The sequence below is a fragment of the Ursus maritimus genome, unplaced genomic scaffold (assembly GCF_017311325.1).
Source record: "Ursus maritimus isolate PB19 unplaced genomic scaffold, ASM1731132v1 scaffold_24, whole genome shotgun sequence".
NCBI classification, from domain to species: Eukaryota; Metazoa; Chordata; class Mammalia; order Carnivora; family Ursidae; genus Ursus; species Ursus maritimus.
This window is the reverse complement of record NW_024424897.1, coordinates 18,320,496-18,348,358: the sequence shown is the minus strand read 5'-3', so window position 1 is coordinate 18,348,358 and position 27,863 is coordinate 18,320,496. Positions and strand designations below refer to the sequence as shown.

The window sequence follows — 27,863 nt, the reverse complement described above, 5'->3', positions numbered from 1 at the left end:
GCCCATGTGAGCTGAGTTGCTAAGAGGACGCTCCGGCACCGGGCCCGGGTGTGGACGTTCACAGTTCTCCGATGCCAGTGAATCGTGTGCACTTGCAAACTCCTGTCGTCTCGTGGATCAAGCCTGAGCTTTCACATACAGAAATGCATATTATTTTCTTATAAATTCCATTCCTTTAATTTTTCCTCTATATTCCACTTTAAACTGTCTATAAATGTCTAAAAACACTGTGCATAGGAAAATTATATTACCTTCGAATTTCGTCTCTGAAAGTTTGTTAGAGTACAACACATATGTGACCAAAAGCAGACTTCAGGTCAGATTCTACTGAGAACCTCAGAAAGGACCACAAGCTCACCAGGCACTGTCCAGTCCTATGTAGTGACACGGCCTTCTGGGGGCCCTCTGGTTCTCCGTGCCACCCATGCTATCTGGAGAATGTTGGCCACTGGACCAAGAGGGGCCCCATCAGAGCTGAGCGCTGGTCTCGCAGGGGCCCAAATGGAGGAGGAGCTGGTCCAGTGGGGCCCGGACCAAAGGGCTAGGCTGGCTGGCGTGAATCTCCCTTTTTTTCATTTATTGAGTCTATCTCTCTCTCTCTCTCTCTCTCTCTCTTTTTTTTTTAAGCAATTTTTGAGTATTCGTTTCGTGCCAAATAGTGTTGTAGGCACTAGGCTACAGCAGAGAACGAGTCACATAAGGTCCCTGCTCACACTTTCTGGTGCAGGAGACACAAACAAATGAGTAAATAAGACACTTGCAGACTGCGAGGACATCCCTGAGGGCAAGACAACAGGTCATGTGATAGAGGGGGTCCTGAACTGGCCCAGAGACAGGGAGAACTAGGGGGTCAGGAGCACTGATGGGAAGGAGTCCAGGGAGGGTGGAGTGGGCTGGGATGAAAGGAAGTGCCCAGATGAAGGGCGGAGAATGTTCTAGCAACTTCCACATAAAGAATATTGTGATGGGCACACATACAGGCTCTGGGTCAGACCTAGATTCGATGTCTGGCTTCACCCCTTCCCAACTGCTTGACCTCAGTAAAGTTGCTGAACGTCCGGGTCTGTCTTCTTTCACTGGAGGGCAGGGATCATAGTCGTAGCTACCTGGCAGAGTTATGGTAAAGATTAAAGGAGAACCTTGCACGGAACCTGGCACAATGGGAAGCTTCAATAAAACATGAGCAGGACCCACTTTATAAATTTTTTTAAAAGATTGTATCTGTTTGAGAGAGAGCATGCACAGCCAGGGGGAGGGGCAGAGGCAGAGGGAGAAGCAGACATCTCATCGCGCATCACATCTGACCCCAGGACCCTGGGATCATGACCTGAGCCGAAGGCAGACGCTTAACCGCTGTGCCACCCAGGTGCTCCAGGACCCACTTCTTTATTTATTTATTTATTTTTTAAAGATTTTATTTATTTATTTGACAGAGATAGAGACAGCCAGTGAGAGAGGGAACACAAGCAGGGGGAGTGGGAGAGGAAGAAGCAGGCTCATAGCGGAGGAGCCTGATGTGGGGCTCGATCCCACAACGCTGGGATCACGCCCTGAGCTGAAGGCAGATGCTTAACCGCTGTGCCACCCAGGCGCCCCCCAGGACCCACTTCTTTAAAACACTGATATCAGGGGCACCTGGGTAGCGCAGTCGTTAAGGGCGTGATCCTGGCATTCCGGGATCGAGTCCCACATCGGGCTCCTCGGCTCCCAGCCTGCTTCTTCCTCTCCCTCTCCCCTGCCATGTTCCCTCTCTCGCTGGCTGTCTCTCTGTCACATAAATAAAATCTTTTAAAAAAACAAAACAACAACAAACACTGAAATCAAGTACCAGCAGCCAGCCTAGCATAAAAGATTGAGTCAAAGTCCCCGGAAGTGCCCCTGAGTACTCATTTCTCTGCTAACTTGTTGGAGGAATCTGTCTCCTTTCTGGGCCTCTGTTTCTTCATCTTTGCGATAGAATAACATTCCTGGCGACTGCTGAGTGGTTAAGACAGATGACATGTGTAAAAGGGAGTTGTGACCAGGGAAGGGTGCTGGGGGTGGGGAAGGAGCAGCTCCTTCCACCCCTCCCACCGTCCTTGCTGCCGCCTCTGTCTCTTCTCCTCAACTCCCGGAGGTGACTGTGACTTGACCTCTCTGAGCTGTCTGGGGGGAGCCGCTTTCTCACCAAGGCCCTGGCCTGGCACATCAGAGATGGACCATCAGATTAACAAGGGAATCCCTTTGATGTCCTACAAAGAATTCCTCTGATTTCTAATGTGCCAGTTTACAAGGCCTCTTGGCATCCACATTCCCTTTGAACCTCACATGCCTGTGTAGAGGGCACACAGGGGTTATTGTGTACCCATTTTACAGATGAGGAAACTGAATCTTGGAGGAGTTAAGTGACCTGTCCTAGTGCCTTGAAGAGGGTATTTCTTGGCCCCTTATGGGGTCTGCCTGGAAAAGGGGTAGGGGCGCTTAAAGGGCTGGAGGGGCTGGGAGGGAGGACCCAGCCAAGCTGGTGTCAGCCTCTAGGGGAGCCTGGCGCTACAGGCACAAGCGCCGGGATCTGAATGACTTGGACTCAGCCCTGATGCCACACACATGGGAGCCGGGTCATCCCGGACAAGGCCCTTCGCGCCTCCTATCCACCACTACCCTGCAGTGTGTTGCAAGGACTCAGTGAGGTGGCACAGGGTAGGCATTCAAAACACTGTCCTAATTCTTCTTGTCTCCACTCTGCCCCCAGGTCTCGAAGCTCATTATCCTCCCAGCTCTAATGGTCAGTGAGTCAACAACCCAAGCTGTCCTCCCATTTCCACTGCCCAACCTGTCCACTTGCTGCCCTTGACAGGAGCTGGGCTCCACTCCTGGAATCCATCAGCCGTGCACCAACCACTCGACAGAGCTGCCCCCGGGGGATTCCCCAGTTCAGAAGGCACAGGGGGGGAAAGGTACTCCAGGTACCTACAGGGAGGCATGGCACTGGCCGGACCACCGACGGGGCCCAGCTCTTCCCAAACCTCGCAGCTCAGGAGCCACCCCCTCCCAGGGCAGGAGCAGGGTGTCCTTACCTGTGGGCCCAGGACCTGCTCCCCGGAGGAGCTTGGAAAGGGTTTGGAGGACCTGAGCCCCTGTCTTGGGTTTGGCTGGATTCCTTCTTTTTTCACTCTAGTGGGGTCAGATTTTGTATCATGGATTTTGTGAATTGCAATAGGAAAATGACTTCCTTGGTCCTGAATAAATGCAGTTTGGTTGTCAAAATTCTTTCTTTTTTTTTTTTTTTTTAAGATTTTTATTTATTTATTTGAGACAGAGAGAGAAAGAGAGAGAGAGCATGGGGTGTGTGGAGGGAGCCCGAGGGAGAGGCAGACTCCCTGCTGAGCAGGGAGCCCGATGCAGGGCTTGATCCCAGGACCCTGAGATCAGGACCTGAGCCAAAGGCAGCCGCTTAACCCACTGAGCCACCTAAGTGCCCCCAAATTCTCTCAAACATAGCTGTGATGGAGAAGGAAGCAAGAGTTTATTGAGGAATGACTGTGTGTGTGTGTGTGTGTGTGTGTGTGGTACTTTCCATAGACACGTTAGCCCGTTTGATCCTCCAGAACTCCCCGGTAGGTCGGTGATGACAGTTACTCTGTCACATCGAGGGTCAAAGAAATAAGCCAAAGTCACCCAGCAGGTAGGTGGCAGAGCTGGACAAGATCAGCGGGCGATGACAAGGTCCTGCTGCTGCTCAAATCCCAGCCCACTGTCCAGGTTTCCAGGAAACACCTGCCACCTGCCACCTGCCTGTCCCAAAGGCCACTCTGGCTTCCTGGAGACTTGCTGGCAGCAGTCCCTGCTTCACCCGGAAGTTCACCTCCAGATCACCCCACTGCTCTCAGAATATGAGAAGCTGAAACCTGAACCCGGGAAGGTGCCCCCCTCTCCTGTAGGAGGCAGATGACAACTCCCGCATCTGGATGGGAGGAGAAGTCAGCCCATCCTATCCCGTGTCACTCCCACCGTGACCCCATCGTGGAGGGACTGATTCTTCCGCCACCTCTGCCCTTGTCTGACTGAGGGAACCGGATGGTTTTCAGTCAGGACCAGGTGCCTATGGCCCCAGGGGGAGAGAGTTCTGAACCACGGGTCAGCAGGATGAGATGGGGGCAGCCCCGGCAGGGATCCAAGGGGTTTCTAGGAGGAGAGAGTGAGGTGGGCTGAGGGGCAGGGGGGCAGTCTCCCAAGCTAAAGTTGGGGGGTGCGTTGGGAGGGCCCACGGAGAAGAATCCCCACACGGAGGCAGCTTCGTTCGTTGAGCACGCACTCGGTAGGTTTCGGTGCCAGGGCCCTGCAGGCGTGCCTTCGCTCTGTGGGGGGAGCTGCCTCAGTCTCAAAGCCCACCATGCACAGACCAGGGGGCTGGGGCAGACCTACCTCGGTCCCGCCGCTAGGCTCCGAAGAGGAAGCGGGACTGGAGAGTACTTTCCTCCCTGAGAACCAGGTTCCTCCTTCCATAAAAAGAGGCTTGAGCGAGGTCAGGGGTTCTCAGACCTCGCCGCCTGCAGCTGCAAAAGCTCCCCAGGTGATTCCAACGGATACCTGGGGCTGAGGACACGGGCTAGCGAGGCCTGAAGGCCCCTCCAGCCGGGGCCTCCGCAGAGCCAAGGAATCCGCTTCTTCCCTCCCCCAACCATCCCGCTCATCCCCTCCCCTCCCCCCATCCTGCAGGCACCCCACAGCTGGGATTGAGGGTACTACCCAGCCTCACTCTCCCCAGCGCCAGGGGGGTCGCCACCGCTCACGGTAGACTCAGAATTTCCAAGCGGACAGGAGCAGGGCAGCGCTCACTCACTGCTCGCAGGAACACACTGAGCCCAGAGGCGAAGCGAGAATTCCCAAACGCAGGCTGATTTAGAAATGCCAGGGACACTCCCAGAAGGAACTTAAAGGATTTGAACGTGGATGTCTGGGGTAGGAATAGAGAGGGGACAAAAGTGCTGCTTTGTGTTATAATTCGAATAGCGTTTATTTACATGTTACTTTTTGTTAAAGATAATCATTGATCTGGGGCTCCTGGCTGGCTCCGTCAGTGGCGCATGGAAAACTTGATCGTGAGTTCGAGCCCCACATTGGGCATACAGATTACTTAAAAAAAACCCAAACAAACAGTAACTGATGAAAACACAACCACAACAAGGAAAGCGGCCTGCCCACTGGCACTAGGCAAGTTCACAGTCTCAGCAGGGACAGGAACCTGGTCTCCTGATTTCAACTATGTACCTCTGTTGCCAAATATCCTCCCACAGCCTCCGGCCAGGTCGCTGGCCCGGTCTCAGATCCCCTCCCCCACACCACCCAGACAGCTTGGAGGCCCGAGCCCAGCCCCGCAGGCTCAGCAGTCAGGTGCTGATGAGGAGGACAGGCGCCAACACTTGCTCAGCCCAAGGTGACTCAGGCAGGAAGGGGAAGAGTAGGTGTGAGCCAGGAGAGGCTCTTTCTGGGCCCTCACTCCAACCTTAGTCTTTAGGGCTGACAGATTTAGCAAATAAAAATGCAAGTTGCTCAGTCAAATGTGAATTTCAGATACACACTGAATACTTTTTAAGTGTAAGTACGTCTCAAATATTGCATGAGACGTACTTACACTAAAAAAATTCATTTCCAGTCTGAAGTTCACATTTCACTGGACATCCTATGTTTTATCTGGCAACTCAGGATCTTGGGGGGGAAAGGCTTCAGCCCTGGGACCCCTGGGACTCTTCCATGGGAGCAGAACAGTAACTCTGAATGAAGAAAACCCTGAGGGGCAATTGGAAGAATCAGGGAGAGGCTGAGAGAAGTGGAAGGAAGGAGAGAGAAGGAAAATGCTCAATCCTTCACCCAGACCACCACCTCTGAAAGCAGCCCTGGGACTGACCTGGAGGAACCTCTTGACCAGGGAGACACATCCAGGGGCCTCTCCATGCCAGGCTTCTCAGTGAACCCTCCTGCTACTTTTGGTGGCTCTGAGGTCATGCAGCTGGGGCTGTAGTAGGAATAGAAACAGACCCTGTTGGGGCACCTGGGTGGCTCAGTCAGTTAAGGTCTGCCTTCTGCTCAGGTCGTGATCCCAGGGTCCTGGGAGAGAGCCCCAGTTGGGCTCCCTGCTCAGTGAGGGCCTGCTTCTCCCTCTTTCTCTGCCCCTCTTCCCTGCTCATTCTCTGTCTCTCTCTCAAATAAATAAATAAATAAATAAATAAATAAATAAAATCTAAAAAAAAAAAAAAGAAACAGACCATATTTATAGAAGAATATATTTATAACTTCTTAAGCAAGAGGAAGGGGGAAAGCCAGAAACCATAAAGAGAAAGATTGATCACTAGGTTTCAGATGGCTTAACCATAACACAACTTCTCACCACAAAAGAAACCATAAACAATGCTAAAAGACAAAGGACCGATTGGGAGGAAATATTTGCAATATAAATAATATCCAGAATATATAAAGAGTTTCCACAGTTCAACAAGAAAAAGACAAACACTGAAGAAAAATAACCAAGAATAATGTAATGGTCAGTCTCATGGGTCACCTGGGCGGGTGTTTTGGATGAGATTAACATTCGAATCAATACATTTTGGCTAAAGCAAGTTGCCCTCCATAATGTGGGTGGGCCTCAACCAGTCCATTGAAGGCCTGAATAGAACACACAAAACAACTGGCCTTTCCAAACAAGGAGAAATTGTCCAGTGACTGCCTTTGGACTTCATCTGCACCTTTGGCTCTTTTGAGTCTCCAGCCTGCTGGCCCACACTTCAGATTTTGGACTTGTTAGTTACCCTAATCACATGAGCCAATTCCTTTCAATAAATGTCCTTCCACATACACATCAGTCGGTTCTGTTTCTCTGGAGAAGCCTAATACAAATAAGAACAGGCAATTCACTGAAGAAACACATATGAAGAATAAGCATATGAAAAAATGCTCAGCTTCCTTAGAGATCAAGGAAATACAGATTAAATAACCGTGGAATATCTTTTGTTGTTAGATTGGCAAAATATCTTTTTATGTATGTATGTATGTTTGTATGTATGTATTTATTTATTTTTAAGTTTATTTAATTAAGTAATCTCTACACCCAATGTGGGGCTCAAACTTACCACCCTGAGATCAAGAGCTGATTGAGCCAGCCAGCTGTCCCTGGCAAAACATCTTTTAAACTGACATATTTGAGGTGCCTTGGTGGCTCAGTCAGTTAAGCATCCAACTATTGATTTTGGCTTATTATGTCAGGGTCATGAGATTGAACCCCACATCAGGCTCCATGCTCGGTGAGGAGTCTGGTTGAGATTCTCTCTCCCTCTCCCTCTGCCCCTCCCCCTGCTCGAGCACTCTTGCTTTCTTAAATAAATAAATATCTTTTAAAAAAATAAACTGGCATATTCAATGTTGATGAGTGTACGGGAAATAAGTTCCCCCAAATACTGTGCCTGGGAGTGTAAATTGGAAAAATTTTAATGCAGTTTGGCATTAACATTTCAAATGTGCATACCCTTTACCCAGCAATATTACTTTTAGGGATTTAACCCCCACATGTGCATTCAGAGACACATTCACACATGTTTCTGGCATAATTATTTGTAACTGCAAAAAAATGGAAACACGCAAAAGTCCATTAAGGGTGACTGGTTAAGTAAACTATGTAACATCTATAGTGTAGAATACTTGGCAACTGTCAAACTGATAAATAAATGTAAAGACATCCCATGTTCATGGATAGGAAGACTTAATATAGTTATGCTGGCAATATGCCCCAAATTGACCCGTAGATTCAGTTCATTCCCTACCAAAATCTCAGCTGTCACCTTTGCAGAAACTGATCCTAAAATTCATATAGAAATTTGAGGGATCCAAAATAGCCAAAACGATTTTGAAAAAGAAATTGGAGGGCCCCCTCTTCTTCCAGTTTCAAAACTTGCTACAAAACTATAGTAATCAAGACAATGTGGTACTGGCATAAGGACAGACATACAGATCAATGGAATAGAATTGAGAGTCCAGAAATAAACCTTCACATTTACAGTCAATTGATTTCATCAAAATTAAAAATCATAAGGCCTGGCCAAAGGGGGCTGAGAGGGCTCAGGGAACGGGACAAATGGGGATGGACCCTTTGATGTCATATTTCTTTGTGACTCTGAAGTTTGCTTCTTTTTACTCCTCTCTGTTAAAAAAATGATGCACCCTCCTTGATAGCAAAAAGCAGAGGGAGAGAGATTCCTAAATTGGGGGGTTTAAGGACACTGGAGTGTTTCTTGAGGAATGTGAGAGATGTTCTGTAGTCCTCAGGGGAATTGTACCCTCTCCACTGAAGTGGAATTTCACTGCATCCATTTGACAAGTACATACATTTTGTTTAGTAAATATATTCCATATTTCTTTGCCATAGTAATCAGAGTAACTGCATGTGATTCAGATTTTTCTAAAGCTTGGGCTCACCCCTTGACTATTAAGTACCTTGTCCCGTGCGAGTGAAACCTGCAAGGCCCATCAGCTCATCCAGGACTGTTTGCCCCTACCCTATGTCCCCAGGATGTTGAACTTCTAAGTCCCTCCACCTGTCTTTTGCATTTTTTTCCCTGTTAAGTGCTTTTAATCCTTGCTAAACTCAAAGGGACTGCTTCTAGAAACTTCAATGCACATGTCCCCTGATCTTTCTATAATCTACTGTTGCTTGGAAATCAGATAACATTAATTAAAAATATCTGAAATACGTGGGGCTGGCTCGGGCGGTAGAGCATGCACCGCTTGATCTCAGGGTTGTGAGTTCGAGCACCATGTTGGGTATAGAGCTACACATATATACATGAAATAAGAGAAAAGAAGCTGCAAGAAGGAAACTTTGAGCTCTTTCAGAGACAGTTTATGTATCTTTAGAGAAGGTTTCTCAACCTCAGCACTACTCATATTTTGGGCAGAATAATCTTTGCTGTGGGGGCGTCCTTTGCATTGTGGGGTGTTTAGCAGTAACCCTGGCCTCTGCCTCCTAGAGGCCAGTAGCACCTAGTTGTGACAACCCGGGATATCTCCGCACACTGCCGAATGTCCCTGGTGGGCAAATCACTCCTTTATGGATTCTTTTCGTGAGACTTGTTTCAGTCACTCTAGTTTTTTTCCCCCTGCATTTATTTTTTGTATGTTCTGTGTAGTTGGGATTCATAGGTTCATTTACTGATTAGCCTAACATTTCATGAAAAGTGTGTGTGCACGTGTTTTGGTAATGGAAGCAGAGGCTGGACCCCCTTGCCTCAGGATACACAGGAGGGACACTGTGCACAAATGTCCCCAGCAGGCAGAGTTGTCCTGATTCTCAGCACAAGCCTCCCTCACTCTCCAGACCCTCTCTAACCCTAGGCTGAGCACCGTTGCCAGACGATTCCTCCACCCTGCCACTCCCCCCACGCAGACTGCCGCCACCCCTGAATTGGACTGTCTGTCCCTTTCCCCAGCTTCATCCTCAGCTCAAGCTCTTTGTTTAGCCTGCAGGGCTGTCCATCCACTCTGCATAACCAAACACTGCCCTCCTTCCAGGCCTGGCACCAGGCTTTCTCTGGGCCTCCCCTCTCTCCTGGTGCATTTATCAACCATTTTGGCCGGAGCCAGGCCCTTTGGCACTGAGCAGCCTGGCTCTCGTTGCTGGCCAATCTGTTCTGCGTGGTGCATTTCTCTCCTCACCAGTCATGCCCATTCCTGGAAGGCAGGACTGACTCAAGGGAGGAAGCCACTTCCACTACGCATGCACCCCCAGTCCAGACTATTGTCAGGCACCCAACAGCTCCTCAAGCCCACTACATTGAACTTGGCATTTAATCCCTGCCCGAGGCTGCTCTTCCCATCTGGTTTCCTAATGCTCTTCCCAACACCCCCTGTCCAGACACTTTTCCAATCCCTCTCCACCTGCCAGTTAATATCCTCCCAGATTCGGCTCAAAAAGGTGCCCTAAAGGGGAGCCTGGGTGGCTCAGTTGGTTAAGCACCTGCCTTTGGCTGGGGTCACGATCTCGCGGTCCTGGGATCCAGGCCCAAGTGGGGCTCCCTGCTCAGCAGGGAGTCTGCTTCTCCCTCTGCCTCTCCCCTCCCCCCGCTCATGCTCTCTCTCAAATAAATAAATAAAATCTTAAAAAAAAAGGTGCCCTTAAGGTGGAATTAAATCTCTTCCTCCCTGCCGAGAGCCAACCTATCGCCTCTGACCTGCACACATCCATAACACCTGGCACATGACCTTGCGCCTTAAATTAGATTTAATGTGAGCCTATCTCATTTCTCCACCCACTCACACCGCGCTGAGAGCACTCTAAGGAAAGGGCCTGAGAGCTGGCTGTCCTTGCCCTCACAACCCTCCTTCAACCCCTACGGGGCCTGGCTGCCTAGCATTTATTCTGAGTTTGTTGAACAGAATAGAAACAGGATGCACGAGTGTCCCTCATCCAGAAGCAGACATCCCGTAAAGGCCTGGAACGCACCCTGTAAAGGGGCAGCTCCCTTGTCGGTCAATGTCCTCTGACAGGGGATGCCTCATCTCGAGCGAACTCTACCAGGCGCCCGCAGCCCGGCTGAGCCGGGCCAGGACGTCACATGATTCTCCAATCACATGATCCCGTAAAAAAGAGGGGGGAGGGTGGGAAGGGAGACGGAGGGAGGGAGGAAAGAGAATTGAGTAAGAAAAAAAAAAGCACAGCTTTCTAGGCTGGCCCCGCCTCTTCGTCGACCAATAGCCAGTAGCAGCGCGCCAGCCCGGACCCCTGGCCAATGGAAACTGAGGTGGGCGGGCCATCGGGCTGCAAGGCCCTGGTCGGTGAGCTTCCCGGCCGCGGCTACCCAGCGAGCGCGGAGCCGGTCGCAGGTAAGGAGGGTGGCTGCGCAGACCTCTCGCTTCCTCCAGGGGTCCGGCCGGGCGGACGTGAGGGCATGAGGTTCCTCCGGAGTTTCAGCCGAGAGGCAAGAGAAGACTGGCTTAGAGAGGCTCCTTTGGGGGTTTCCGATGCACTGGAGGCAGTTTTACGGCGGGGTGGGGTGGGGGTGGGAGTAAGCCGTGATTACAGTGACCCCCATTAGGAGGCTCTCTCCCTCTCCGGCGTCCCCGGAAGCTGCAGCCCCTTCCCCCAAAGCAGGGACCACTCCATTCTTGAGCTGGCTTCGGGCCGGCCCGGGTGATGGTGGTGCTGGTAGTGCGGGTGGTGCTGGTGGTGGGTGGTCCCTGGGATCCCTGGGAACGAGAGATGCGCCCTCCCTGGCCCTGGAGCTCAGGGAGCTGCGAGTGGGCTGGAGACCCTGCCCTCCTCCAAGGCAGCAGGGACTTGGGAGTAGTGACCGAACGCCTGGGTTGTGCTCTCCCTTACTTCCTCTCGTGGGGGGTGGGACCAGCCAACTTCCGCCTCTCCCTGCCACTTTTCCTGCTCACTCGCAGTTCAGTTCGCTCACCTTTTGGGAATCTCTCCTGACGCTCGGAGTTGGGGACTGCCACGTAGTGGAAGATGGCAGAGCTGGGGGCTTGCAGGGGCTCTTGTTCCTCACTACTGTGGCAGGGTGGGGTGGGGGTGAGAGAGGCCGCCACTCAGAACCCTACTGAGAGGAATTAGGCCCCTCTTCCCCCATCCTTGGTCCTGAGTGTGTGCGCGGGTCTGTACATTGGTATTCACTAGAAGCACGCGCTGTACTCCCTAACCTTAGGATACTAAGAGTGGAAAGTAAGCATAAGTAAATCACTAGGGTGCTCCATGGTCCCAGATTTGTGCAGACAGGCACCCCTTCTGGCCTAAGCCAGGACAGCTGGACAGCCTATGGAGGGTTGAGGTTTGACTCCCAAGAAGCAGGTGGGACTAGACCGGCCTGGGAGCTGTGGGTGTAGAGGGGAGGGTGAAAGGGGCCAAAGTCCAGACCAGCCAGGCAATGGCCTCCTGGAAATGGTCTTTAAGCTAGGAATGGGGCACTGAGGAGAGCCAGGTGAGAGAGAGAAGGATGAGGGTGACTGGGTGGGTGTAAGTCCTCGCCACATCTAGTGTCAATGCCCACACAGACACTCATGGGGAAACTGAGGCCCAGAGACAGAGAGCAACTTTTGAGGCTCTCACCATCCATGGTGGATTCTAGAACTAGCACCCAAATGCAGTATCCAGGCAGCCCCTGAGCTTCTCAGTTTCTGTCCTTCCTTGTCCACCTGCTCAGAAAATGCCCTCTCTCCCTCCTCTACTTGGACCCCAGGCCTCTATTCTCCCAGGGTTTGGGGTCCGTTCCCGGGCACTGTCCATGGTGCCACTTTGTGACATGAACCCAGGTCCAGTATGCTTTGGAGCCATCAAAGCCTGTCATCTCCATGACTGGATATATGACATGGGCATGTTACTTAATTTCTCTGAGCCTCAGCTTCCTCCTTTGAAAAGTAAAGGTAATAGTTACTACTTTGGTTGGTTGTTGCAAAGAAGAAAGAAAATAGGATTGAGTATTGTAACTGGGCCAGGAAAGGCTCAACGAACATTACAGTTTTTGCCCCTTAGGCAGGGTAACATCTCCTGGGACCAACCCATTGAACTAGTGGGGCTGGCTGAGCTTGGGGAAGAGTCATTTAGGAAGTGAGAGGCTACTCCCCACAGAGCCTCATAATCGGTTCCTTCTGCTGGTTCAGCTGGGTGGGCGCATGTGGTCCTCTCCATGTACTGCCGAGTTGCGGCTTCTGGGTAGGGGGAGAGGCAGGGGTTGGGCTGGGGTTGGGGGTGGTACATTTGGGGAGTCTGAAAGGGTCTGGTGGTGTTGGAGGGCCCTGAGAACACAGGTGTCTCAAAGGCTGGCCCAGCCCGTGCACCCCTTCCCTGAGTGGTTCGGGGACAGTTGGGGGGGCAGGTGTGGCTGGCCTCTGGGGAAGGCAGCCCAGATTCCACTGGCTACCGCACTTCCCTTTTCACAACTTTCTCAACCCCCTGATTTCCCATGTCATCATGTGACATCCCTCCCCTGCCCCCCAACAGGCCTTGGCAGGTGTGAACACAGCATCGGCCGGGGAGGCATCTGCAAGGGGCTGGCTAGGGAAGTGGAACCCTGTCTTTTCTTCAAGGGGGACTCCCTCTTCGCTCCCCAGGCCAGTCCTCCCCTGGCTGCTACTGATGTCTCACCCACTCCCTGGAGGTGACCCATGTCCCTACAGGCCAGACCCACAAAACCCACAAATTTTCCTTTCACACACCTACATCTTTTTTTTGTAAGGTGTTTTGTTGTGTGTGGTGTTTTTTTTTTAAATAATCTTTACAGCCATCACGGGGCTCAAACCTACAACCCTGAGATCAAGAGTTACATGCCCTACTGACCGAGCCACCCTGGCGCCTCACACGCCTACATGTTTACACACTCACCCACAGAGACCGAGGCATTTGGCCACATTTTGGGGACACAGACTGACGCCCGCACTTGTGTCAGGATTCATGCTCGTCGCTGTCCACGTGCTGGTGCGCAAGTGAACATAGAGGAAGCTGAATCTTGGGCCCCACATCTTGCTTCGTGCCTGGACAAGGAGCTGTTGGGGAGGCTCAGGTGTATCTAGCCTGGGTCCGGGGGAGTGACTGGCCCCCGAATCAAGGGTCTCATGGGCTTAAGCTAGTCGCCAAATGCCTCTCGGTGTTTTGCAGGCAGACCATGTGGACCCTGGTGAGCTGGGTGGCCTTAGCAGCAGGGCTGGTGGCTGGAACACAGTGCCCAGATGGTCAGTTCTGCCCTGTGGCCTGCTGCCTGGACCCAGGAGGAACCAGCTACAGTTGCTGCAGTCCCGTTCTGGTGAGCGCCCTGCGGCCCAGGCAAGAGCCAGCGGCCTGGGATTCCCCAGAGGGGCATCTCAGCATGGCCAGAGGAGGGGGCCAGGCTTGGGTCCTTCATTTTGTCATCTCCTCTCACTTTCTAGGGCCAGTGGCCCACAGCGCTGAGCAGGCAGCTGGGCAGCCCCTGCCAGATAGATGCCCACTGCTCTCCTGGCTACTCCTGCCTCCTCACCATCTTGGGGACCTCCAGTTGCTGCCCGTTCCCAGAGGTGAGGGTGCCATTTGTTTCAATGGAGGGGCTCAGGTCTGCATTTCGACTTTCCACCCACTCCCCCCAGGTAAAGGGGTCGAGCCAATGCAGGTGTCTCTGTGTCCCACAGGCCGTGTCATGCGCTGATGCCCGCCACTGCTGCCCACGGGGCTACCACTGCAGTGCTGATGGGCGGTCCTGCTTCCAAAGATCAGGTGCGGCAGGGGTGGAGGTGGAGGGCAGGCAGATGGGCAGCGTGTGGAGGCTGGGTGACCTGATTCCTGCCCTTGTGCTCTCATTCTTGTGGCATCTGGACTAAGCAACCCGTTTGCTCCGGACAGAGGGACAGCACGAGGCTAGGAAGGGGCAGGAGAGAATGCCAGACTCTAGGCCCCGGGCCAGGCATTGGGAGGGTGGAGAGAGGCCAAGCCGGGCTGGTTTAAGGCCAGCCTGGTCAGTGGATGCCCCTGCCTTGTGCCATATTACTGAGGCAAGGACCGGCTTGTGGGGAGAGTGGGTTAGGAGTGCCTGGGACAACGCCGAGCCCTAGTACTGGACCCCCAGCCCCCCGGGTAGCTGGGCTTGCAGGGCCTGGTGCCAGCAGCTCCTAGAGTGATGGGAGTGATGGCCTTCACTAACTGGGCTGGCGGAATCCGGAGTCGTCCTGTCCACAGATACCAGCCGCTTGGGTGCCGTCCAGTGCCCTGACAGCCGGTTCGAATGCCCCAACTCCTCCACGTGCTGCACTCTGCGAGATGGCTCCTGGGGGTGCTGCCCCATGCCCCAGGTACGGGTTCGGGAAGATGGGGGTGGGGGGAGCCATCAGGGCAGAGCAAGGGGCCGAAGGGGGCAAAGACAGTCGGAGGCATCTTCCGTCAGGCTTCTTGCTGCGAAGACAAGGTGCACTGCTGCCCCCATGGGACCTCGTGCGACCTGGCTCATGCCCGCTGCCTCACGACCACAGGCACCCACCCTCTGGCGAGGAAGATCCCCGCACAAAGGAGTAACGGGGCAGGTGAGGAGGTGGGAGAGCATCGCGGTGCGGGTTGGAAGGAGGCCTCGTCTGACTCCTAGCTGGGGGAAGAACTCCTCACCGCTGTGGCTGCCCCGCCCGCCTCTCTCCCCTTCCAGTGGTCATATGCCCCGATGGGCGGTCCCAGTGCCCTGATGGTTCTACCTGCTGCGAGCTGCCTAGTGGGAAGTATGGCTGCTGCCCAATGCCTAATGTGAGTGAGGGGCCGTGTGCCCACAGCCACCTGGCCCGGACACCTACCTCCGAAGGACTCCAGGGGGTGGGGCTGGCTGGCAGGTCATTGGGAGCCTGGCTGCTCAGGGCTCATGCCGCCCCCTAGTGGGGGATTGAGGCAGTGTCAGCTGTCACCTGGCTGCTCCCTGCGCTCAGCCTAGACAGGAAGTCACAAAGACCTCCCCCCACCCCCACGCAGGCCATCTGCTGCTCGGACCACCTGCACTGTTGCCCCCAGGACACTGTGTGCGACCTAGTCCAGAGTAAGTGCCTCTCCAAGGAGAACGCTACGGACCTCCTCACCAAGCTGCCAGCGCACACAGGTACCAGAGGTGGGGGCTGCAGACCCCATTCCCCCGGCTCCCTGTGCGGAACTCTCCACTGAGTTGTTCCAGGAACAGATGCAGGGCCGGGGGACTGAGCGCCACGTGGAGGGGACAGGGCAGACACAGCCCCCTTTCCTCCACACGAGTCATTGCCTTCGGGTCACCGCTGGGGTGGCCCAAGTCTACTCTCCAGCCTCAGCATCTGGTTCTAGCTTGGAGCCGGCCAAGGGTTGGGTACCCCGAGGCTCCCCACGGCTCCCCACGGCCACTGCTGACCTGTCCTCCGTGCCTTTCTCACAGTGCAGGAGGTGAAGTGTGACATGGAGGTGAGCTGCCCCGACGGCTACACCTGCTGCCGCCTACAGTCAGGGGCCTGGGGCTGCTGCCCTTTTGCCCAGGTACCCAGGAGTGGTGGGTCGGCCGGGCTGAGCAGAAGGCGGCAGCCAGCGAGGCCCCAGTGCCCACCGCCCCCTGTCCTTCCACCCTAGGCTGTGTGCTGTGACGACCACGTACACTGCTGCCCAGCTGGGTTTAAATGTGACACAGTGAAGGGCACTTGTGAACAGACGGCCAGCCAGATGCCCTGGATGGTGTGGGCCCCAGCCCGCCTTTACCTGTCGAACCCCAAGGCCATAGAGCACGATGTCCCCTGTGATAACATCACTAGCTGTCCCTCCTCCAATACCTGCTGTCGACTCGCGTCCGGAGAGTGGGGCTGCTGTCCTGCCCCAGAGGTGCGTGGGGGAGGGGGGAGCATGGGGTGGGGGGCGACAGTGTCTGGGCCTGGGCGGGTGGTCAGACTCCTGTTGCTTTGCACCTCCGTCCTCTGCCTGGCCCACAGGTGGCCCACCTGCTCGGTTAGGTTCATTCCCAGCTGGCGGAGCTGTGAGCAGGAAGGGGAGTCGGGGTAGGCAGGGGCTCAGCTTTCCGCCCCACATAGCCGCTTCCCAGACCACCCTGTGCTGCCACCCCCTCCCCCCAGGCTGTCTGCTGCTCAGACCACGAGCACTGCTGCCCCCATGGCTACACGTGCTTGGCCGAGGGGCAGTGTCAGAAGTGGAGCAGGACGGTGACTGGACTGCAGAAGATGCCTGCCCGCCAGGCTGCCCTGTCTCATCACAGAGACATGGGCTGTGACCAGCACACCAGCTGCCCTGTGGGGCAGACCTGCTGCCCAAGCCTGAGTGGGGGCTGGGCCTGCTGCCAGTTGCCTCACGTGAGTGCCCACCTGCCTGCCCTGGACCGGAGCCGAGTCCCCCCGGGGCGGGGGGGGGCGGGTTGTGGAGAGAGGTAAACGCCGCCCTGTCCCTCCCAGGCTGTGTGCTGTGAGGACCGCCAGCACTGCTGCCCGGCTGGATACACGTGCAACGTGAAGGCGCGATCCTGCGAGAAGGCGGCAGATTCTGCCCACCTGGCTGCCCGCCTGGTCCGTGGCCCTCGCAGAGGTGTGGGGAACGTGGAGTGTGGGGCAGGGCACTTTTGCCACGATAACCAGACCTGCTGCCGAGATAGCCAAGGGGGCTGGGCCTGCTGTCCCTATCGCCAGGTGAGTGCCACCCACTGGCCTGGGGCTGGGGATCCGTGGGAGCTAGGTCCTGCCGTGTCCAGCTCTGACTCCCCACCCACCCCCTGGCCATCCAGGGTATCTGTTGTGCCGATCAGCGCCACTGCTGCCCCTCTGGCTTCCGATGCGCGGCCAAGGGCACCAAGTGTCTGCGGAGGGAGAGCCTGCGTTGGGACATGCCACCGAGGGACCCAGCCCCGAGGCAGCTGCTGTGAGGCGAGACTAAGGACTGAAGATAGTCTGCAGCCCTCGGGACCCTGCTCAGAGGGTCTGCACTGCTCAGGCCTCCCCAGCACCTCTCCCCCACCAAATTCTCCTGGAGTCCCCCATTCTGATCCCCCATCATGGGAGGTGGGGCCTCAGTCTAAGGCCCTCCCTATCTCAAGGGGGGCTGTGGCGAAAGCCATGTTACAAGCTGCCATCCCCTCCCCCAATTTCCGTGGACCCTGTGGCCAGGTGCTCTTCCCTATCCACAGGCGTGTGTGTGTGTGTGCTGCAGTAAAGTTTGTACACTTTCTTAACAGTGTCTGATTTGACCACCCTGCCTGCCCCTCTCTCTGAGCAAGGGCCCCTATCCAGTGTCCACATTTCCCAACCCTACAGAAAGACACACACGGAGTTAATCTCACCAGTTCTATATTTGCTGTTGCCCACAGCAATCCCATCACATGATCCCCTAGTCCCCAGAGCCGCCCCAGCCACCAGCCCTGTGACATCGTAGCCCAGAGGTGGGCTAGTCAGCAAGCAGCACCCCCTCCCCTCCCGGGGGGTCCACAGAGAAGGCCCCCTCCCTTCCCAGCCCTCACACTAGCAGCTGAGGCCCGGTCGCCCCTCCTGCTTTCCCACAATAGATCTTTCTATGTACAGCCACGTTTATACAGGCACTGCTTCCCCCCACCCAGCCCTCCTTCCCCAGCACCTCCCAATGGGGGTCTGGACCCCTCCCACCTCCCTCTCGGAGGCCGACACGGGTCCCTCCCAAGACATTACCCAGCACATACCACTGGACAGCTCCGCAGGCCCCTGGGCACCTCTCCAGGCGGGGGATTGGGGGGCTAAGAGCAAGAGCTCCCCGGGGCACGCCCCCTGGGGGCGGGGCCGAGCGGAGGGGGGGCGGGGGCCCACCGGGGAGGTGGGGACGGTGCCAGGCCGGGCAGGGGCGCTACTTGACGTTGAACACCATAAGGGGCCGTTCCTCCCGCCGCTGCCATGGGCTCTTCTTGTCGCCCGCCTCGTCGCCCGCCTCCGCCCCCAGCTCGTCCTCCGGGCTGGTGAGCGAGTCGCGCCGCAGCTCGCTAGCGCTGCTGCGGGAACTGTCCCCGCGGCTACGGCCCCGACCCCGGGGTACCGTGGCCGCCCGGCCCTCGGGCGCCGCCACTTCGTCCAGCAGCGGCGTCAGCGAGTTGTCCTCGGGGGAGCAGAGGCCCGTGCGGCTCTCGCTGCTGCTCGGCTCCGTGTCCTCGCTGAGCGCCAGCGCGGGCGCGGCGGCGGCAGCACGGAGGCGGCGGCGGGCGCGCTCCGCTCCAGCGCCAGGGGCCGCCGGCGCGCGGGCCGCGCCTCGTGCACGTCGACGCCCGAGTCCAGGCTGGCATCGGTGCTGCGGCCGCCCCCGCCCGCCTGCAGGTCGATGTACGAGTGGCGCACTTGAGAGTTGGAGCGCCCGTCCAGGGACACAAACCAGGCGCGCGGGTGAGGCTTCACGCCCAGTTCGAGCAGCTTCTTCTCGGTCAGCGCCTGCAGCTCCCCGTTGAGCTGCGCCATGGTGGACTCGTTGAACAGCACCGGGATGGTGACCGAGCCGCTGACCGGCGCCGAGCGCCCGGCGCCCCAGCCCTCGCCTCCGCCGCCGCCCTCGCCGCCCGCGCCCGAGTGGCCCTGCATCAGCGGGCGCTGGGGGTCGGCCGGGGGGAAAGGGCGCGCGGGGCCGGGGCCCGTGCTCTCGGGCGGAGCTGGCTCTTCGCCCGCCCCCGCGGCCCCCGCCTCGCCCCCGAGGCGCACGTAGTGCGCGGGGATCACCAGGGTGGGCATGACGTTGCGGTAGACACTGTCCTTGAGGTGGTCGATGGAGCCGCAGAAGATCAGCTGCCCGGCCTGGCTGAGCGACGGCGGCCGCGCCAGCTGGTCCACCGACTGCGACAGGAGGAAGTCGGGGGGCTTGCTCTCGGCCGCCCCCTTGTGGCCCAGGTAGTGCTCGAAGGGCGGCGGCGGCGAGGGCGGCTCCTGCAGGAAGGCCGGGGTCGCGGAGGCGCCCCGCCGGTACTCCTCCAGGCCTGGCTCCAGCCCGCCGGGACCCTCGACGGAGCGGGCGCCCTTGAGCCCCGCGCCCTCGCCCCCGCGGGCGCCCCCAGGCTCGGCGGCAGGACGACTGGCAGAGCGCGGCTTGGCGCGGAAGAAGTCGTCCCGGGAGGCGGCCAAGTCCCGGGAGCTGGAGAAGGCGGAGTGCAAGGGGCCTGGGGGCGGGGCCTCAGGGTCCCCCGACGGGGCGGGCTCCAAGGGTCCCCCACATATGAGGTGGAGCTGGGACATCGAGGTGGCCTGGTCTCGTTTGTTACCGTCAGAGGGCCCGGACAGCTGCAGCTTACGGTGCTGTTGCCTCGGCTTCAGGCAGCGCCTCCTGGAAGGTGTTGGGGGGGGGAGGGGGAGGAGCGACCGGACCTCAGGCAAGGGTGGAGGGGGCGCTGAGCAGCTCCCTAACCCCGCAGTGGCAAGATGAAGGATGGATATTGTTGGAGGGATGGGGGAGAATGCCTGGGACTCAAGAGAAACGTTGGGGAACCCGGATGGGCCTTGAGAGAGGTTTGTGGCAAGTGCTGGAGTGTCTGTGGGAGGGCCAGCCAGCGGCTGTGTCCGTTTGGGTCCCCCTGAGCGGAACGGCACTCCTTCGCATGTAAGAACGTGGGAGCAGCACGTCCAGCCTGGGATCCCCTCGAGCGGCCTGGCCTGTAGGTCTAGCCTCCTCTCCCCCCACTCCTCTTCAGCCACCGGTCTCTCTCCGGTGCATTTGTTGCCCTTTCAGGCCAGTGCCTTGAAGACCGGAATGGTATTGCATGCATCTTCGGCCGAGCGCCCAGCCCCCCACCCCCACACCGGCAGAGGGCGGCCTCGGTACACCGGTACACCGCGCTGGATGAGCGGAGGCTGGGGGCGTGGGAGGCACGCACCGGCAATAGTAGATCAGCAGACACAGCAGAATGAGCACTAGCAGGGCCAGCGCTGCCAGGATGGTGAGCAGGAAGATGGTGTGGTAGGTGCCAATGTCCTGGATGCCCGACGTGATGGTGACCAGTCCTGTGCCAGGCAGGGGCTTAGCTTTCCAGGTGTGGCTGCCCTTCCTGCCTTTCAGGAGTCCACACTCCCAGCCTCCCCTTCCCCGCCGCTCCCCTATCTCTCACCAGCGGTGGGGGAAGCCATGGCAGCTGCCCAGTACCCCAGCTGGGGGGAGACGAAGGTCCAGTAGAGCTGCCGGCCTTCCTTCCGGATCACACCAGTGCCGTTGCGCACCCAGAGCCCTGGGAGAGGCGGGAGTTTCATGAAACCCAACACCCCCCCCCATCTAAGTCCCACTTTCTTTCCCCAAACTGCAGCAGCTGCAGCCCCTTGAGGCACTCACCACTCTTGGGGTCGAACCTCCAGGCTGGAATGCTGGTGCCTGCAGTAAGGGCACGAGGCTCCGAGGGCACAGGCAGGGACAGGTGAATGGGGCCGGAGAGCGGCACTTCCGTTGCATTGCCCGTCAGCAGGTGCACGCTCACGGCAGCCAGGGGCATCAGCTCTAGCCAGGAGCCATTGCCTGGGGGAAAGGAGACACAAGGGGTGAGAGCTAAATCCTGGTGGAAGGGGGGGGGGCGTCCCTTCCATGCTGGACACCCAGCATACCTGAGCTGGAGGCCTCAGTGCCCAGGAAGGTCGGGAAACCACGCATTTCCTGCTGGGTGCTGGCAGGTGTGAGGGAGGCCCAGAGCTGGCTGTAGGTGGAGCTGACAGGCAGGCGGGCGGCCCGGCGCTGGAACTGCACCCAGGGCTGGGAGCGGGCACCTGGAGGGAGGGGGGTGCTGCTGTGGCTTGGCCAGGGACAAGCTCCCCTCTTTGAGGAGAAGGGAGCCATTGGGTCAGGCCACTTGGGAAGGTCAGGGAGGGTGGTGACTTGGCGAGAGAGCCGCATTCATAGCACGTGAACATGGTAAAGGACTTGGACCTGAAATCTAGTCCTGGCTGTGTGACCCTGAGCAAGTTACTTGCTCTCTCTGAAACACGGCTTCCGTATTAACCTATAAAATGTTGAGGTTCAGGTCCTCAAACAATTACTGTTGCCCTACTGTGTGGCGGGCACTGTGTTAGGTGCTGGAGATACAAAGGTGAGTAAGACACAGTCTACACCCCTGTCTTCGAGCTCACGGTCTAGTGCAGGGCTGTCCATTATGGTACCCATTAGAACTTTCTGCTGTGTTGGATGGAAGTGTTCTCTGTGCTGCCCATGACAGTACCCACTAGACACCCGTGGCTACTTAGCACTTGAAAGGTGGCTAGTGTGACTCAGAAACTGGATTTATTTTTAATTTGTCAAAATGGAATCAACTTTTAATTTATTTAAATAGCCACCTGTTGCTAGTGGCTACTGCATTATGAGCTCAGGTTGTGTGTATGTGTGTCTGTCGGTCTGTCTTGGCGTGCAGGGGTGTATCAACAGAATTCCAGTGCAATATGGTAGTAGCTAACATTTGTTAAGCTTGAAGATATGCCGGGCACTATTCGAAGCAGACTTCCGTGCTCACCCTGTACTTACAGCCCGAGGTAGGTGCTTTCGTCATCAACCGTGTTGTCTACATGCAGACACGGAGGCTGGAGAAGTTTAGTGACTTGTCCAATGTCACAATCCTGGAGCCCGACCGAAACCCAGGAAGTGTGGTGCTGGCCCAACTTCTCAGCCCCTTTCCATCCTACCTTGCTATGAAAATAGGGCGCCAAGGGCGCTTGGCCCACCTAGCTGGGAAGGCCCTGTGGAGTCTTGCAGGGTGAGGAAGACTCCACCAGGAAAGAAGGTGTAAAGGAACCTCAGGAGAACGGATGAGAGAAAGGCCCAGAGGCACGGGGGGGGGGGTCAGGTTTACTTTGAAAGCAGTGGGCGCCGTGGGAGGGCCATAAGCTAGGGGGGCACAAAGGGATCATTTGGCATTATTTATTTATTATTATTTTTTAAAGTAGGCTCCATGCCCCAAAGTGGGGCTTGAACTCACGACTTTGAGATCAAGGGTTGCATGCTCTATTGACGGAGCCAGCCGGGCACCCCTTACTTGGCATTTTAGAAACCTCCAAAGACATTTTAGAAGCCTCTGGTTCAGGACCAGGGAGAGGAAGATGAGCAAACGAGTAGCTTGGAGACAAGGGCTCAAGCTAAGAATATAAATTGGGGAGGCGGGTTCTCTCTCTCCAAAACCCACTGTGGCTCCCTAGTACTAGCCAGATCAACCAGTCTGCAGCAGCACCCCTCCTGCAGAGCCAGACTGAGCATGCCCTGCACCCTCGCTGTCCCCTTCTGCCCCTGCACCTGGATTCCTCTCCAGGGAAGGTGCCTTTGCTCCCCCTTCAGCTTCTGAGCCCACAGGGTCCATAGCTCCCTTCCCCAAATTCTCTTGCCCTGCTACACTCCCAGGTCAGGGTCGTCTCAGTGCTGAAGACTCTACTGCTCTGCCTGCTTTGTCATTAGTTCAGGGTTGGCAGCGATCTGTTTCTCTGTCTTCCTACTTGTCCGTGAACTCCACGAGACAGGGAGCGGGTCTGTTTTTCCCAGTGTTCCCCAGCACCAGACACGATGCCTGGCACGGCCCAGGCGCCGCAGTAAGGATTGGTTGGGTGAGACTGAAGCCGTGAGTAGACACTGCAGGGTTGCCCCAGGCCTCGCACTTGAGAGCTGCTCAGTTGCTGTGGAATGCCCCTCTCGTGGCCTTCCAGCGTGGCCAGGCACCCAGTAGGTGCACAAGAAGAATGTGTAGACCCACCGATGAAACAGGTGGCAGGGACTAGGAATTCTAGGCAGGAGTAGAGGGACAATAGAAACCACGAGAAGCCCCAATAACAATAAACATTTACTGACCACCTTCCGTGCTGTTTTTTGCATGTTTGACGATATTTAATCCTTACTTCCGTTTGATGACCTAGATACCATCAATATCCACATCTTACAGATAAACAAACTAAGGCTCAGAGAGGTTAAGTGACTTGCTCAGGGGCACCCAGCACCAGTACGTAGAAGAGTGGAGCGCTCTACACCCAGGTCAGGGGGAAGGAAGAGGAGCTGGTATGAGGTGGGGGGGGGAAAGAGGAGCCTTACCAGGAGAGCCCAAAAGGATGTGCACCAGGTCCTCATAGAGGATGAGGGTGGCCGGCCGCTCGGGAAGCAGGTAGAGGCTGACGGACGCATACACTGTAGGAGGGGTGGCCCGTCAGCTCCAGAGAAACACTCTCCCCCTCGGCCCCCCCCATCCAACCCCAGGGCCGGGCACTCCCTCCATCTGAATCCTAGTGACTTCATGCTCCTTCAGCCCCCTCTGCGTACCCCAGCCCGGGCAGCAGCTGCTGGAAAGCCTGCCCCCTCCACCCCCAAGGACTATTTTGGGAAGGGGCCGATGGGGTCAGCAGCTGCCCACCCCCCCTCCACCTGCCCCTGCACTCACAGGGCAGCTTGTCAACACGCCAGGGCACAGAGTTGGTGAGGAAGCCAGGGCGGGCAGCAGTGACCAGCACCCAGGTGCCCAAGCGGTAACTGAGGGGCAGGATGGCCACACCCTCTGCGTCCGTGGTACCAGCAGCCAGCAGCATCCGGTTCCCAAACACGTCCACTGAGGCCCGGGCCAAGGGCACCAGCTCCCCGCTCACATATACCTGCACCTTGATCAGGATCTCTGTGGGCAAGATGAGGTGAGGAGAGTGAGGAGGGAAGGGGCAAAAGAGAACTGGGGGGAGTCCCGAGATCAGAGGAAGAGGCTGTGGGTTGGGAGCGGCTTTGGGACCCAGGCTAGACAAGGCTCTATGAGAGGCGGCATTGATAGGGCCCTCACTTAAACTCCACATCAGCCTGTGAGACAGGTGGTGCCGTAACCATATTTCCAGTCTAACACATGCACTTTTCCACATTGTTACATTTCTGAGCTCGGATTATGCCTCTGATTGATGATGTCATCATTATGATTGGCAGTATTTGTTTTTTCTTTTACTGGTACATGAAATAACGGTGCATCTTACAGTCAATGATGTGTTAGACTCCATAAAATATGCTCTTAAGCCCATTTTACAGATAAAGAAGCTGAGGCTCAAAGCGTTTAGATACTTGCACTGCAGTTAAGGGGGAGACCTGGGATCCAAACCTGGGAGTCTGTCTCTAGACCCAAATTCTTAACCACTGGACCCCATGGGGCTGGTGTCAGGGAGGGGAGAGGGAAGAGGGCTGAGAAGGGCGGAATAAGCAGACCACCAAGGGTCTACAGGTGGAGAGGAGAGAGATCAGGATTCAGCCAATGAGAAGGGTTGCAAGGGGGGCTGGGTCAGAGTTTAGGTTCTGAAGAAAAAGCTGAGAAGGGGACAGTAGGGAGCTGGTCTTTCCCCTTAGTCAACCTCTTCCCAGAATCCTTTGCACAAGCCTGTTTCCTTTCAGATTCAGGGACTCACCCCAACCCCGAAGCCCAAACAAGTACCTCCTGACCCCTCCCCCTCACAAGTACTACCCACCCCCTCCCAGCTGGTCAGCTACAAGTCAGTCACCATGGCAACGCCCTCATTCCTCCCAGGAGATGGGCAGAGAGCTGGGGCCCTGGCAAGGGGAAGGAGATCTGGGGGGGCCGACCCAGGCCCAAGGGAAACTGGTGTGGAGAGGGCTGGGAAGGGAAGTCCAGCCGCCTCTGCCCTGGCCCCAGGAGAGCTTGGCCAGGATAGGCCCGCAGGTGTCCTGAGTTCAGATGGGGTGACAGGGTAGGGACCAGGCCTGGAGTTCCTCTCATGGATTCCCCAGGCAGCCTCTCTGATCCCTAGTGCCATCTACCTCTTCCCACTCAGCATGGCCCCTCCCTCAAGAACCTGCCTCACCCCTACCTTGCTGCTAATAATGGGAGTAGGTGTCCATGCCCAGAAAGGTACAGAGGCCTCAGTGCGGGGCCAGGAGGCAGGTGGGGACACAAACCTAGGGGAGTCCAGGTGCAGAAAGAGCCTGAAGCTCAGGGCCGCAGGGCACGGGGAGGGCACGGGGGGTTCACGCGTGGAGCCTGACACTCAACAGCGACAGGTGTCTTCTCTCAGGCTTCCAACCCCAGGGCCAGAGCCACGCCTGGCCCTGGCATCCCATCCAGCTGTTCGCCTGAACCCACCTCCCTCACCCCTCCCAGGCCAAAGCCCAACTTGGCAGGGCGGGTGCACACACTTGATTCTTTCCTACTCTCTGGTTTTCCCAGGAGCTGGCAATTTTCCTGCCCCTCCTCCACCACTACCCAGGAGGAATTCTGAGAAGCTAGAGGGGCCTGGCTACTCCCCACCCCTACCCAGGCTAGGAGCAGCTGGATGGAGCAGCTGGGAAGAGGGGACCCAGGAGTCTGGAATATGGTCATTTGAAGGAATGCTTTGGGTTCAAGGGCCAGAGCCTCAGAAGAGGGGAGGGGGCCCCAGGAACAAGACAGGGGTGGGCAGGTAGGCCTGTAGGAGGCATGAGTGGGAAGGGGTGGACAGGTGCCTAGCAGATTCTTTCCCCCTTTCCCCTCAACCTGGGCTCTCCGCCTGTGGCCTGGGAGAGCCCTCTATCCTGGCTCTATTCCAGCTAATTCCCTGGGCCCCCTCCTCTGGGGTACAGAACTTGAAGGAAAGGCTTTTTGAGAAACCAGGGCCTCTTCCTACCCATCAAAGCGTCCTCTCCTCCCGCAGAGAGCAGGGAAGACTGAGGCCAGAGGTGAGCCTTCCCCGTTTCTCAAGACTGCCATTCCATACTGTATCCACCTCTCCTGGCTTCAGCTCTGCCTCATTCCAGGAGGAAATCCGACCCCCTCCCTTCATCCGGACCCCACTTCCCTCAACCAGACACCCCCCCCCCCTGCTTTTCCTGTCAGCTCCTTGGTGGAGAGATGAGGAGTGGAGAGCACGGTTTCAGGCAGGGATGGGGCCCAGAGGCAATAGAGGGAACAGTAGCTGGGGTGGTGAGGCAGGAGGCTGGAAGGTGGGTGCAGGGCTGGAGTGGGCGGAGGCCCCCCCCCCCCAACCCAGGCGTCGGTAGGGAGTCATGGTCTAGCTCTCCCACCCTCTCCCACTGCAGGAGCCCACCCCACCCCCACCTCACACACCCACCTGGGCCCGTGAGGCGCCGGGAGGCTCTCCTTCACTGCTATGGAGAGGTTAGATGAGGAGGGGGTGACCTGGGGACGGGCTGGGGATAGGAGTGGCCGGAGGTCTGCTGGACGGGGACCCAGGCACCTGCCCTCCCAGGCGGCACAGCCCAAAGCCAGCTAGCCAGCTCAGCATGGCTCCGCCACCACAGCCCTGCCACGCGCTTTGGCTGGGTATCACCACGTACCCCTTTTTCCAGACCACCCTCCCAAACTGCAGCCCCTCCCCCCTCAAGGGCTGACAGCGTTTCTTTGGTACACCCCCAATTCTGAACCTGGGGGGCCGGCCGGGGGCTGTCAGGCTCCAGGGCGAAGAACCCCATTCGAGCAGTCAATCCGCCCACCGCCTCACCCACTCCCCCTCCTCCCCTCCTCCCTTCCAGTCCAGCTCAAGGCACCCAGCCCCCGTTCGGGTCCAAGGTGGCAGCCGAGGCTTGCGCCCCCACCCAGCCGGGGTCGGGAGCGAGGAACCCGCAGGGGGCTGCGGAGCGGGCGCCCGCCCCAGCCCGCCCCTGGGCGGGTGTCTTCGGTAGACAATGGCTCAGGCAGCAGCGCCTCGCGGACCAGGAGAGAGAAAAACAAGGCGAGAGGGGGCGGCGGCGCGGAGCCCGGGGACCCCCGCTCTCCCTATTGTGTCTCCCCGAGACACCCCCCCCCAGCAGTCGCCCTCTCCCTCCCTCCTCCCCCCGTAAGCGCTGACCGGGAGTCGCCGGGCTCCCCCCACCCGAACCCAGGGACCAGAGTACCCCTCCATTCACGAGCGCCGCGAAGAGGGGGCTGGCGGGCGGGGGCCCGATCGAGGGGGCGCAGGCCCGCGATCGCTGCCCCTCCAGGCCGAGACTCACCCTGCGGGCTGGGGGGCTCCGGCGGCGACTTGCCGGGAGCCCGGGAGGCGCCGCCGAGCAGCAGCCCCAGCAGCGGCAGCAGCCGCGCGAGGACGCTGGGGCCACTCGGCGGCGGCATCGCGGGGCTCGGCCGGGCCCTAGCGGCCCATGGCTCCCGCCCGGCCCCGCTCGGCCGGCCCCGCTCAGCCCCAGCTCTGCGCCGCGCCGCTCGGGCTCCCGCTCGGGCTCCCGCTCTGGCTGCGGCGGCCGCTCAGCGCGATTGTCTCCGCCCGGAGCCGCCGCCAGCGCCCCCTGCAGGCGGTGCCCCACCCCGCGGACCTCGGGGCACCGCCCCCTCACCGCCCCGCTCCGCGCGCAGCCCGCCGGCCCTGCCCGCCCTCAGCCCACCCTGCAGCCCCCACCCCGCGCTCCCAGACCCGAGCTGCGAGGGAGTGCGACGCAGAGGGTCCAGTCACCCGGGTTCTTGGAGGTCCAGAGCCCTCCAAATTTGGTGCAAAATTTGGGAAGGAGGAAAGGCTACCGCTTACAA

The 27,863-nt window shown here is 57.4% G+C and overlaps 2 protein-coding genes across 5 annotated transcripts; one reads left to right on the top strand and one right to left on the bottom strand.

Annotated features, from left to right (window-relative positions):
- The first annotated feature begins 10,732 nt into the window (after positions 1–10,732).
- On the top strand, positions 10,733–17,650 carry GRN (granulin precursor). 4 transcript variants are annotated; one of them, XM_008693545.2, is made up of 13 exons: positions 10,734–10,848; positions 13,622–13,766; positions 13,891–14,016; positions 14,128–14,212; positions 14,672–14,784; positions 14,877–15,012; positions 15,129–15,223; positions 15,443–15,566; positions 15,870–15,967; positions 16,058–16,303; positions 16,552–16,785; positions 16,885–17,115; positions 17,211–17,650. In XM_008693545.2, exons 2-13 carry the CDS (start codon positions 13,629–13,631, stop codon positions 17,346–17,348), a joined length of 1,764 nt encoding a protein of 587 aa, XP_008691767.1. In that variant the 5' UTR covers positions 10,734–10,848; positions 13,622–13,628; the 3' UTR covers positions 17,349–17,650. The 4 variants fall into 4 exon arrangements, with proteins under 4 accessions (XP_008691770.1, XP_040496448.1, XP_008691767.1 ...); XM_008693546.2 differs by lacking the exon at positions 10,734–10,848 and adding an exon at positions 13,371–13,441; XM_008693548.2 differs by lacking the exon at positions 16,552–16,785 and having other exon boundaries at positions 10,733–10,848.
- Positions 17,651–18,246: 596 nt separating this feature from the next.
- FAM171A2 (family with sequence similarity 171 member A2) lies at positions 18,247–27,452 on the bottom strand. Its single transcript, XM_040640515.1, is given in 9 exon segments — positions 18,247–18,669; positions 18,672–19,747; positions 20,295–20,421; positions 20,526–20,642; positions 20,744–20,923; positions 21,010–21,168; positions 23,462–23,554; positions 23,805–24,032; positions 27,335–27,452. Coding segments are annotated over 9 exon segments (2,472 nt in total). The 3' UTR covers positions 18,247–18,295.
- Positions 27,453–27,863: the final 411 nt, after the last annotated feature.

Bases quoted from the DNA above. Each gene is read 5' to 3' on its own strand.
- GRN (XM_008693545.2), top strand. From the start codon at position 13,629: ATGTGGACCCTGGTGAGCTGGGTGGCCTTAGCAGCAGGGCTGGTGGCT. The intron at 14,785-14,876 runs GTACGGGTTCGG...ATCTTCCGTCAG, and splicing joins GGTGCTGCCCCATGCCCCAG to GCTTCTTGCTGCGAAGACAA. The intron at 16,304-16,551 runs GTGCGTGGGGGA...CCCTCCCCCCAG, and splicing joins GCTGCTGTCCTGCCCCAGAG to GCTGTCTGCTGCTCAGACCA.